The sequence below is a fragment of the Acanthisitta chloris genome, unplaced genomic scaffold, assembly GCF_000695815.1.
Source record: "Acanthisitta chloris isolate BGI_N310 unplaced genomic scaffold, ASM69581v1 scaffold6777, whole genome shotgun sequence".
In the NCBI taxonomy this organism is placed as follows: domain Eukaryota; kingdom Metazoa; phylum Chordata; class Aves; order Passeriformes; family Acanthisittidae; genus Acanthisitta; species Acanthisitta chloris.
This window is the reverse complement of record NW_008684242.1, coordinates 211,684-224,528: the sequence shown is the minus strand read 5'-3', so window position 1 is coordinate 224,528 and position 12,845 is coordinate 211,684. Positions and strand designations below refer to the sequence as shown.

The following is a 12,845-nucleotide window of genomic DNA, read 5'->3' as shown; positions in this document are numbered from 1 at the left end:
TCTTTCTTCAAATGGCTCTCTTTTTTCAAAGAGATTTTCTCATTCTAGAGGTCAAAACATGCACCATAACCTACAGCCTACATGTCTCTCTTTTGTTTGTGATGTTATCTCTTGTTGATTGCCCTTGTCTTCCATTCTGCTCTGATTGCCATTCATTGTACATTTTTTCTACTTCATAACCACTTCTCAGCAACAACTCTTGTGCTCTTGGGCAACATCCTCTGCCCCGTCTACACCGACAATTAAAATGCAGAATACGCATTGTGGATTGGTTTTTTTTGTGGGTTTTTTTTTTTTTTTGGTTTGGTTTGGTTTTTTTTCGGGGGGGGGAGGGTTATCATATGTCATCTGGATTGTGTTGAACACTCTTCTCATTTTGTAGTCTAGCATATATCAAGACTAATATGGGCTAACAAGATTTGAAAAAACTTTAGGAAAAAACCCAAATCAAATATGTGGCATTGGTGGGCAACTCTCTGTTTCTTTTGCATCTGGGAAAAATGTTCTTGCCCTTCTCGGTAACAAATTGGACATATTCTAATGTTTTATTTTGTATTAATTACTTGCAATATGCTTTTCTGTACTGAGTGCTATGGAACAATATTTGCATCATGAGAGGCATAGTAAGGTAACTTTTGCAACCATAACTGTACATTTACTTGGACATTCATCTAGCCCTTGAAAAGCAAATGTTTCCTCTGGCATAATTTTTTGTATGTTTCCCTCTCACCCTCCTCTCCCGCATTAGCAACTCTAAGCTTAGTCAGTTATAATGATTTTAAAGACAGTCTATCAGTAAATGGAAGATTGTAAGTCTCATCTGACTTCTGCCAAAAATGGTACTTTCATCTTTGCATGATTGTATATAATTTATTCATAGACAACACTTGAATTTTAATCACAAGAGTCCTGTGATAAGCCTTTTCCAAGGGTTTTGTATGGGAGTGAATTGAAGGCCAGTTGACTTAGTTTCAGTGTACGCTATGTCTCTCTCTCTTCTTTTGTTCTCTGGTTTCTACATTATGTAGTTTCCTCTGCTTGCTTTTATGTAGAAGGGGAATCCTCTGAGACTGGCTTTGTTTGCTTGTTTTTGCTAAAGCAACTCTTCCCTGATGGAGGAAGCTCCCTTTGACTTTATTCAGCAAGGACCCTTTGAGCTATAGACAGCAGGACCTGCTGGGGATGTTTGAGGATTTTCTTTTTATCTTTCTGACTGTTTGGGTCTTGCTCAGTCTCACACTGAAGACCCAGAAAAGTCAGGATGTTCTCTTAGTGATAGACTCTATCACTGGCCTGCATAAATCGTCTGTTGTCGAAGTGAGAGAGGTCATCAGCTGGCTGGTTGTCAGTTCTTGTTGTCCAAGAGGGCTGAGGCATGTCAAAGAGGACAGGTGCCGAGTTCTGCCCAATGTCTTGCAGACTTACCAGAGATTGGGGATTTCAATATAAGCAATTTACTGAAACAATCAGTATCTCACCTCCTGTGACTACATCCTGAGGCTGTGTGTGTGCCTGCTTTAGCTTTACTTATTGCAAAGACCGGTGGCTACTGGTCTGCTAACTTGAATGGAATTTCCAGGATTGCTGGGCTATGTGGGATCTAGATGCATAAACCTGAAATTTATGAGAAATAGTGCATCATAAGCTTGACTGTTTTTCAGTCAGCAGCTTCGCTGAACATTTTTAGATTTAGAAAAATCTATTTAAACCAGCATTTTAGGACTTTGGTGTTAACATGGAAAAATGGATATAGAGCTGCATAACCACACATACTGATGGTAGAGTGAAAGTTGGTGGTAAGTGATCCGGGAACAAAGCACTGTTCCTGCCTTTTCTATGTGAAATGGTCCACAGATTCCCTATTGCAGTTTCCAGTAGGGAAGAAAGATCTGTTATTTCCTTCTCCTGTGCCTCAAAAATTGACAAACCAACAGTAGCCTGCTTTTGCTTTATGGATATCATAATGTAAGGAAGTCAGGAATAGTTTTCTGTCTTCTGACTAAGCTTTATTTTGTCAGTAGCTGTGTTTGAAGTTTACTTCAGTTAAGGCAAGGTGTGCTTTCCTCTACCTTGTACCCTCCGAAATAAATTGTTAGTTGGCACTGGACTTACTGACTGTCTTGAGTGTGTACTTCAGGAGCACTGTCTGTTTAACTAGACACAGATAAGAAATAAACAGTGTAACTTTTCTTTCCCTCTGCAGAATTGACCCCTGAGGAGAAAGCCATGAGGATTGCCAAAGCTATGCGTAAGCAGTCATCAGAGGTAAAAGAGAAATGGGAGAACCTCAATGCCAGTGCCAGTATCTGGCAGAAGCAAGTGGACAAAGCATTAGAAAAACTGAAGGACCTGCAATGTTCCATGGATGACCTTGATGCTGATTTGAAGGAGGCTGAAAATGTGAGGAATGGCTGGAAACCTGTAGGAGACTTGCTCATAGATTCATTACCAGATCACATTGAGAAAACTACAGTAAGTGTGGAACTCCTGGGAAATACTTAGCCTGTGTGTCAAACCTCTCCATTCTACTACCCCTAGTCATTTTAGCTATGTACGCGCCATATACTTAAATTCTCTTTAAAGACTGTATCTGATGTCTCAGATAAAGTCCAGTGCTGTGCCACATTCACTGTGTTAGCTGGGATTGTATAAGCACATGTGATCAGCAAGTTGCAGGTGTGTACAGAATATAGCATTCATTGAATGAAAAAATTGTGGCCTAGGATTTAAATTTTTTTCTCCTCAAAATACTGTTTAATCCATAGTTAAACCTTGGATTTCATAGGAGCTTTGCCCAGGCACGGGAATATGTACGAGCTGAGTCAGTTGTCAACCCAGCAGTTCACAGTAGGCTCCCCGTCTTTTTGCAGTGGTGAGCTGTCAGATCTGTTTGGCTGTCATGTAGAGCTTTTTTGTTAGAAAAACATGTAGAGCTTTTTTTCAGTCATACAGAAATATGTACATAGTTTTCAGATACATCAGTGTAAGCATCCTTGTTCTCCACATTTTGCTGTTACTTTCAGGGTTAATGGAACTGAAATCTTTAAAACAAAGGCAGTTACAGCTGAGTTATATCCAAACTGCTGTTGATTTGAGAAGAGTAATGAATATCTTCCTTCCCCTTTTATGTTTTAATATAGATACTAACGCAAGAGATAAGATGCTGATGCTGAATTGCTCCTTGTTCTTGTGCTAAGAAGTGATTTGTCATATCTCAGTGGATTTTTCTGTAAAGCACAGTAAAGCAAAGTCTTTCAGATTTTCATTGCTGTGGAAAAACTGAACCATCTGCTGAAGTAATAGGGGGCTATTGGCTGTCCAGAAGCCAAATGCTTCTCTCTTGCCAGTAGGTTCCTTCTGTTCCTGGGCCTGATGAGAGTGATTTTTGAAGGAAGGCAAATAATTGAATTGTCCGACGAAATTACTTTTTTTACAGTTGTTTTTGGCTTGTTTCATGATGTTTAACCAAGTCATTTCTAGGATTTAACAATTAACTGCTTGAGGCAAGAAAGACATTTGATGCATCTTTTTAACTGTAACTAAAACTTGCATCAATTTTGTCTTAATACTGTATTGAGTTCCATTTGATTCAATAAACCTTTTACTCCTTTTCGGTCATTGTAATAGTTTTACTCTGTGATTCTAATCAGGTAGAATGTTGTACTCCTTTTCCTTAGAAGATACATTCCTTCATGCTTTGCTAATTCAATAATAGTTTTTAAATTGAATTTTTGTCAGCTGCTTAATACCAGAAAACTGCAGTTACTGAACACGTTTTTTTTTCTTAAGAACACTTGGCAGTCTGTATGCTGCTAAAGCTCCTATTATAGCATTGCATTGTATAGTTCCTTTTACAAAGAACAGCGCTAAAGCCGTGTGGCACCACTAAAAAAATTATTTCAATTGTTTTAGGGACAGAACTTGCTTATGGACATTTGAGTAAGTTTCATATTGTTTTTCTCTAAAGATGGATGTGAAGGATATAATAAGAATATTGAAGTGAGTGAACTTTGCTGAGAGCTGACTTGTGTGCAGTTGTTTAGCATAAGCTGCCACGTTGGGCAGGTCAGCACTGTGTTGAGTTTATGGTGGCTTTTGTGCTGCACAGATGTGCACTGAGCATCAGTTTATGCTTCTTACCCTTTTAGGCTTTTAGAGAAGAAATTGCTCCCATCAACTTAAAAGTTAAAACAGTAAATGATTTGTCCAGTCAGCTGTCTCCACTTGACCTTTATCCATCTTTAAAGATGTCTCGTCAACTGGATGATCTTAATATGCGGTGGAAACTTTTACAGGTATTCTTCTGAACATGTACAGTGGGTGTGTGGGGAGGGATGTGTCTCATTCTCTTCTGTTAAGAGATGTGTTACTACCATTTGTTCATTACTGCTGTCACTAAAAGGTGTTACTCTTGGTACCAAAGCAACAAAAGGAGCTGTCTTTCTTTCTGTAGCTTGACTAGAAGCTATTCCTTTCAAGCTGTTTCAGCTGTTTATTCGCACAGGAAACTGCATTAAACTGTGGAGACTAGTGGAAACTATTGCTGCATACTTTTTTATGTATCTTACAGCAGTATTTCTTATTGCATAAATCTATGTTACTAAAAACTGGTGCAAATATTTCAGTTCTTTGTCCAGCTCATGTGAAAACTGTTTTATTTTGTTTTGGCATCTTCAGTTCCTGTAGGGAATTTCACTTAAGTATTAGTAGAGCTATAACAAGATACAAGCAATAGCAATTTAGCATTACAAAACAGAAGAGGATATGCTATGAGAGAGATTCATATTGCTTAGTTATGATTATTGTGCTTAAATGTTCTGAGAAAGGTAAATCAGTGTGCCTGATTACAGTTGAAATACACATAGTTTCACAGTGAATGATTTAATGACATTTCTTATATCAGTTAAAAGGTCATTTATCAATATTTGAAGTTTCTCACTTTTTTCCTTTATTTTGTAGGACATACTTATTACATCTCTAGGGAGGGTAGTGGAAGAGAATTTTCTAAGCCTGGGCATCAGTTTCTGGGCCAGGAGTTTCAAATGAGTGACTCCTGAGAGGCGAAGCTATTAATGTGTCATATCAGGGCTTTCCTTTCCTGATAAAATTTGGTAGTGGGATTCTTTCTTTTTTTTTTGTATGTGTGTATGTCCTCTCAAAATGAGTTAACCAGATTACTGCTGGGTCTGCTAGTGCAGTTTCAGTTAATAAACCAGAGGGAGTCATGTCAGCTGGTGAAGCAGTATCTTCCAAAATGATTCTGTGCTGGAAAGGCAGCTGTGAGATCAATACAGTCAAACTGAGACCTGCTGACTATGGACATTTGGACAACAGAGGGGTTGGGAGGAGGTCAGAAACTTCAGTAGTTGGCTACAGTCACCATGAAACTACTATTGTTCGTTATTGATCTACAGTTCTCACACAAGAACACTGTGAGATATCAACATGATTTTCATTAAGCAAATGAAAGAAAAAATGTAGCCTTGAGTGAATAGATGGATGTCAAATAAGTGCTATACCACAAACAAGTTAATTTAACTGAAGTTTATTGAAAACTAGTGGGTTTCTTATCACAGCCTTGGTGTTGCAAAGTAAATGGAATGTAAATGTTGTGTATGTCTGTTTATGCATAGGTGTCTGTAGAGGATCGCCTCAAACAGTTACAGGAGGCCCAGCGAGATTTTGGACCTGCATCACAGCACTTTCTTTCCAGTAAGTTCTTTGGATTCATAGACACATGTGAGATATGATGGCTTTCTTGAACACTGACTGCTCTTTACTCCAGGCTTCCCTGTGGCTTGAGGAAGTTCCTCTTCCATGTTGTTATCTACCTCTCAGGTTTTGTAGAGGTGTTTCATCTTCATAACCCCACTGACATTCTCACTGGTGTGCTTCCCACTCCACCATCTTTCTGAGATACGGTTGTGCCCTGGTTGCTTTATTCTTTGTCCTCTGCTGCAAGGTCTGACCTGTGCCTGTTTCAGAATCTTTGCATGTTCATAACCACATCTTCTCATCCTCTGCTACCTCTTTCCTTGGTTTCCTTTTGCTTCCCCACTTGCTGGGATGACACAAAGGAAATGCTGCTAGGACTTTTTCTTTTTTTTATTAAAGGCTTCATACTATACACTCCTGGAACTTCAAATAAAGGTTTGGGGAAAGCAAATATGCATCACTTCCTCAAGATGCATCCTTGCATCTTTTTCTATTTAATGAAAATTTTAGAGGTGTAAGCCTGCATTCCCTCATATACTAAGAGGGGAAAAGAAGCAGGTTTGGCATATTAGTTACAGATAGATAAGCTGTGATCCATGTTGGTTTTCTGATGCTCTAATCTATCTGCTGTCATCAGAGCTTATGAGTGTTCAGCCAGTCAGCTCTCAGGTTTTTAACTGAGGGCTTCCATAATGATAAAATTATTGCAGGAATTGAGAAATGAACATAAAAATGAGCATCTCTTTCCCAGAGATTCTCAAGTACTGTATGTCACTGTATAACTAAACTGCTAATATGATTTAAAACAGTAAATAAGTCTTGGGGGTTTTTTCTTTGACTTATGTGACAACCATGTTCTTATTTTATATCGACAATTAGTTTTTCAATGAACTTCATGGTAAACAAGAAGTAGTATATATAAAATATTACAGCTGTTATGCAAAATAGCAATTCCTGGAGCCACTTTGTCATTTTTTAAAAGTTGACAGAACACACAAATAGCTTTAAAAAGCACATGATTTTTAAAAAACCACAACCTATTAGAAATACTACATACTGTTGCCACAGTGATTTTGTAGCTCTTCCAATCTAAAACTTGTAATCTCAACAGTACACCTATGTAATAATTCTCTAGAAAGGCTATAGATAGAGTGCTACCTTTGACACTGTTGACAAATGCCAGATTAACTGTTTGGGAGAGTAGTCAGTCTAGTCTGTGTAATTAACACAGATTAGGAAGCAATGTAGAGAAGATGCAGTTTCCCCTACTCTCTAGCTGGTTTGAGAAGTTCCTGACTTCACTCCTGTGTCACTGTTAAGGCTGTTTTGTTCACCTAGACCAATGCAGATGTTGAGGTGACTGATGCAGGAGGGGAGAATCAGTGAAAGAGTCCACATGTAAAACTTGCCAGGAGAGGATGGCTGGTTTTGTTTGTCTTGACCTGGATCATTTCCTTGATTCTGCTTACAGCGTGCCACAATAGAAAACTGCATTCACAAGGCTGAGTGAATGGTGAACTGACTTTGTTGCTGGTTAAAACATTCATAGAATTATGTCCAAAGGGGCCATGCAGTGCCTTATCAGCATGCCTCAGCCATGCTAGGGCATCTTCTCCAAGCTTAAGGAGGCATTCAGTTTATGTTACATGCAATAGTCAAAAAGGGAAAGTTTCCAGAATGCATGTTGATAGATACAACAACACGCTACAGCCAAGTAATAGAGTATAGCCAAAAAATAGTTTTGAAAAACCAAATAATATGCAGTTATTCATTAAACTATTCATTGTAACAACTTCTTTCCCCAAACAAACTACATCAAAACCTGTTTTTTCCTAAGACAACCCAAACTCAATCCTTTTCTAGAGCTTCAGGTGGGCAGAGGTAAAGTCTTACACCTACAGCTTGATATAAAGCCTGTTAAATGAACGTTGGGGATGGTAACTTCAAAAGGAAAGCAATAAAAAAAAAATTCATTAAATCTGGAAAACTGAAGGTTTTATCCTGACGGGTTGAAAGGTTGCATATTCTAATGCAAATTTTTCAAACCTTTTTAGCAGCCATAAATGGCTTCTAACTGTGAGGAACAAGTAGAGTAGTAGCCTGAGTAAAGCAATCTCAAACTCATAAAACTCGGATTAATATATATGTATGTCTCATGCGACTCTTCATGTCCAATGCTGTACTTCTGAATTAGAGGGCAGGTTTTTATCTGTGCTCATCCAACAGAAGCTATTTTAAATGTACCTCTTAGTCTTCCTCCAAATCCTAACAAGGGACCATAACTTGCCATCACACCTTTTTCAGCTGACTAGATCCCAGTTATCATTTAATCAGCAATTCGTGGTAGCAAAACACCTATTCTGATTCATAGAATGACAGAATAGCCAGAGCGAAAGGCACAGACCTCAAAAGATCATTTGGTCCAAACTTTCATGGGAAAGGGAGCCTGGATGAGGTGAGCACCCTGATTCCAGCCCCATTAGTCCAGTGCTTTCATCTCTGCAGTGGCTAGAAACATTTCACTGCTAAAAAGACACAGCGCAGCATTAAATACTGCTGTTTGAGTTCTTGAAACGGCAATTACATGGATTCATGCAGGCCATCACCAAGGAAGTGCTTCATTTATTTCTGAAGACTAACAAATAATGTATTAGCCTTTCCTACAATGTTCTGTGTTAGAAGGCTGAGGTAGAGCAGTATTAGTAGACCACTATAATCTCTTTTTTTCTGAGCTATGTTCCCCCTCCTTTCATTGGGAGGCAGAATTTGGTTGATTTTTTTCCAGTGCTTTCGAGATGGAAGGTAAGGTCTGTGCAAGTTAGTTACTAATCAGTAAATTTTATACATCCCTAAAACAGATTAAGTTAAAGAATCCTTATAATCCATTATTCTTTGCAAAAAGATTCCTTTACTGTCTCCTGCCTTTAGAAATAGCAACTAGGTTTTTCTTCTGTAATTGATTTATTTTCCAAGGCTGAGAATCCATTCTTCTCTGTTGTGTTTCTTTTATGCTTTCTAAGAGGAATCCACAAACATGCACAGAGCACTGATTCCTCAAGTTCCCTAACAAATAGCCTAAGTCTTCAAGTGGCCTGCTCAAAGCATCTCTCAGCCATACTAATATCTGCAGGCCTGTAGTGAGTGCTAGAATTGATAACTGCTACACTCAGTTTTCATTGAAAAACTGATATTTTTTTTATTTTATTTTGCAGAGAACTGGCAATATTTTACAAAGGTTGTTCACAAATAAATAGAGGATGACTTGGTCCATAATAATTAGCAATTTAATTGATTACATTCTTTAGTCCCTATTTGTGTCAGTGCAGAATATCTGTATTTGTCATGGCACTGAAATTGTAGCTAAGCAAATTCTTAGTTAGCTGACATAATCAGTGTAGTACAGGAGCCACTGTAGGTGCCAAAGCATAACACTAGAGAATGAAACTCTAAAGCTGATGGCCACCTTCACCTTTATGTTTGATTTTATTACTTTTTTCAGAATGCTGAAATGTTTAAGGAGTATGTTTTAGGTAGCTCCCTCTATTTGAGCATTTAGCATTTGCTATATTTCTTCTTTACCAGGTAAATACATACCTCTGTATTGCAAATGTTATTTTCTTCTTTAAATAATGAGATGGAATTTTCTCTTTTTTTTTTCAGCAAATAATGTGATTTACTTTATTCCTGTAGGTTTCTCAAATATTCTTTCCAGTTAATCGGTCTTTCAGTACATGAATGTTTCTTGAATTATAAACCATGAAATTTTGTGTGGTCTAGGAAGAGGTCATAGCCATTAAACCCCATAGAGAACAGGCAGCTGGTATCAGGGGAGACCTGTCCCTGTGGCTGCAACAGCCTGTGTGGCTTACACAGCTTGCAAGTCTTTGCCAGAGCCTTGAGAGGTCTTAAGGGAAGAGATACTTTGAAATGAAATATTTTTTTTCCCAAGGAGGGATGAGCTCTAAAGTGGGCCATGCTTGCAGAAAATTGCATTAATTGAGTTTAATTACTTGAGAGCCAATGTGGATCAAAGCTGTGCCTCATTTCACCAAGTTTTTAAACAGAAGTGTTAGCACCCAGGTCTGGGCACTCTGTCTTGGAAACACTGGCATATGTGTGCAGTATGGATTCATCTCATTGCTATGATCAGTTATTCCTACGTGTTCTCAGTCTCTGCTTCTACAGTGAATCTAGCGAAGTGAGTTTCTCTCATGATAAAACCCTAATCACCCAGGCACTCTCCCAGTAATTTCTGGTAGATATGTGTACCTATGGCTTTTTGATAAATAGCTGCTTTCAGGTTGTGCACCAACAGTCCTGTTGGCCTAGACATGTTTTACCCTTTTGTCTCCTGGGATCTTTAGATGAGCAGAGTTGTGGTGTCAGGTATGACTTCATGTCTTTTTCAACTCACTTGATATTATGGATGATATCTGATGATGTACCAGACTTGCATAAATTCTACAAAGATTACAGCTGTTCAGCAAGGACTGCAAAGACAGACTTAAATGACTTTTTTGTTGGTCATACAGTGTTAATCAATATTAATTTGAGTTGCAAATAGGAAGAAATAAAAATAAGGTTGATATTTCTTCTTGATGTTCCGTTGCAGAGCATTAATTATAGTAATGGAATAATTTATTTTCAAAGCATAAACTGATAATAATTCTATAGAGGTAGGAAAACCAGTGTCTACATTTTCCCTGAATGGATAGCTTGCTTGCTCAGAATTTATTAGCCTTCTTTGAAGCATGTTCACTTTGTTTGTTTTATTTCCACCGTGGCATCTTATAGATGCCTAGAATCATCTTGATAGATTGCCAGCATTTTCTTCTGCTGATTTTCTATTTACTGAAAGTAGTCTGGGAAATTTTAATTGTTTCTATTTCATTTATTAGAAATATTTTAATTGTAAAATAAAAAGTGGTGTCATTATTTTTATTTGACTTTCTACTAACTACCTTCTCTTTATTTCCTCAGCTTCAGTACATTTTCCATGGCAGAGATCTGTTTCACATAACAAAGTGCCCTATTATATCAAGTAAGTTTATCTAGATTGTTTTTCCCTTAAGTGTAACAGAGGATCTTGTCACCATAACCTGACAGAAAAACATAGGTACTAAGTAGGAACTAGAAATGTTAGCATGAGTTTGTCTACGCAGTGTTATGCTGCATGTACTATATAGTCATGTTTATTGCTTTGTGTACCGTATAACGTAGAAATATGTAAAATGAAAACAATGACAAACCCTAATTTAAAACATTAAACATAGGAAACAGCAGAGACACTCCAGTGTAATAGATTATCGGTGTTCAAACTAGACTTGTTCTTATGTGTGTGGCTCATCCAAAGTGTAAACTGTAAAGAGAAAAAAGCTGAATAAATAATGTAATTAAAAATGCAAAATTTATAACCTGTAGCAGAACAGTGGTAACTAATAGATCCCATTCATTATTTTGTGCAAAATTCATTTGAAAATAGACATGTGTTGACCGTCCTGCAATCATTTTCTTTATTTTATGGAAGCTTTTATAGTGCTCAATATTAAGGTAAATTTTACATTAATGTAAATATTTACAAAAAATACAAATGCCTTATTACTAAAAGGTATAGTCAAAATACTTATTTTGAAAATAATAAGGAATACTCAGTTATGAATGTATGGAGATTTTGACGTGTTCTGCTCAGAGCAGTCCTTAACTTGGTTTTTCTTATTCTATCAGCATTTATTTATGTACTGTTTGCCAGTACTTTAAAGGTCAAAGATTGCAGCTTTGAGAGAAGGGATAGCACTTTGCTAGAGAGTGAGTAGTAAGCAAGACCCAGAGCAGTTCATTTTAGGCTGAAGGCAGTCTGTGTTAAAATGTTATCTGTTTGAGTTTGGAAAAGGAATAGATTTCTTAAGTCTGTATGAATTGTACCTGAAGATAGTTCATTCTAAAATAACGTAAGTGAGGATTTTTTACTATTGCCTATTGCTCATAAATCTGAGAGCCACATTTTGTGCTTCAAATGATTTATTGAGTACTTGAGATTTGAGAAGCAGGTAACAGTAAATCTGTTGATCAAACCTGTTGATCCTTCAGATGTGATGGTTGTTTTAAAATTGTCATATGAAGATTAATTTCTTTAAGGGGTCTGAGTAGGTAACTAGAAAAAGCAAAAACCTACTTTGAAGATACTTGAATTCTCTATAAAAGCATTTGCGCTTCTGCTGAAAAGTTTTGCAGGAGGCAGCAAAGACTGTGACGTGCTGGAGGAGGAGTTCCTCTGTCCTGAGTGGAAGAGGAGAGGGCAGAAGTTGGATGTGGAGGCACACTCACTGCCCAGACTCAAGCAGAAGTGCAATTCAAATGATCATACCTACAGCAGTAATTCAAGGAAAATGCTGAAGTAGCAAACTACAGAAAGCAAGAGGAAAACTACCCTAACCCAGCCGTTTTTTCTGTGGATATGTCCTTATTGGACATTGAAAGATGGCAATTCACGTTCCTGCTCTACCTTATCAGAGCCAATAGCTGGAGTTGGGAGTGTTTCCTGGGTACAAGTTGACCTCAGAAGGTTCTGTGGAGCCACTCTGGTACATTTGGAGTTGGAGAACAGAGAAACTGATGGAACAGACTAGGATTAAAGCTTCCGATATATGCTAAGCAAGGCAAAGATTTTACACTTGAATTATTTTGTATGTTTATCTTTTATCATATTTAATACATTCTTTTGAGTTTTTCATCGTCTCTCTCACCCCACCTCAGCCAAAGCTCAGGTTTTGAGAAATTTTTTGAGGTTTTTTTAATCATTGCTAATTCAGCAGAAAGTTAAGTCTTTCCAGGGTGCACTAGATCAATCCTGCAAGCACAACAGTTGGTGACAAAGTATCTATTGATACTGTGGTCTTGGTCTGATAGTAGTGTTGACTGCCCTGGAGCTAGATAGGGGAATGAAACCAATTGGCACTGAGAAACAAACCCCAGTATCTCTCAGAAGTTGTTTTAATGGTCTTGCACAGGAAGTTTGATAAGGGGGCAGAAGCATGTGCCAAGTTCTGAGGGTCAAGGTCTTCATGAAAACAGAGACCACTGGTTTATTTTCAAGATGGCTTTAATGAACTCAACAGAATTAACTAGGACAT

General features: G+C 37.7%; 1 protein-coding gene across 1 annotated transcript in view; it reads left to right on the top strand.

Annotated features, from left to right (window-relative positions):
* Positions 1-12,845, top strand: part of LOC103806550 (utrophin-like) — a gene marked incomplete at its 5' end in the record, with an annotated part of 205,357 nt that overhangs the window by 123,870 nt on the left and 68,642 nt on the right. Inside the window, 4 exons of the mRNA XM_009079256.1 lie at positions 2,204-2,472; positions 4,149-4,295; positions 5,634-5,712; positions 10,696-10,756. Of these exons, the coding sequence (XP_009077504.1) occupies positions 2,204-2,472; positions 4,149-4,295; positions 5,634-5,712; positions 10,696-10,756 (556 nt within the window). The remainder of the gene's footprint in view (positions 1-2,203; positions 2,473-4,148; positions 4,296-5,633; positions 5,713-10,695; positions 10,757-12,845) is intronic.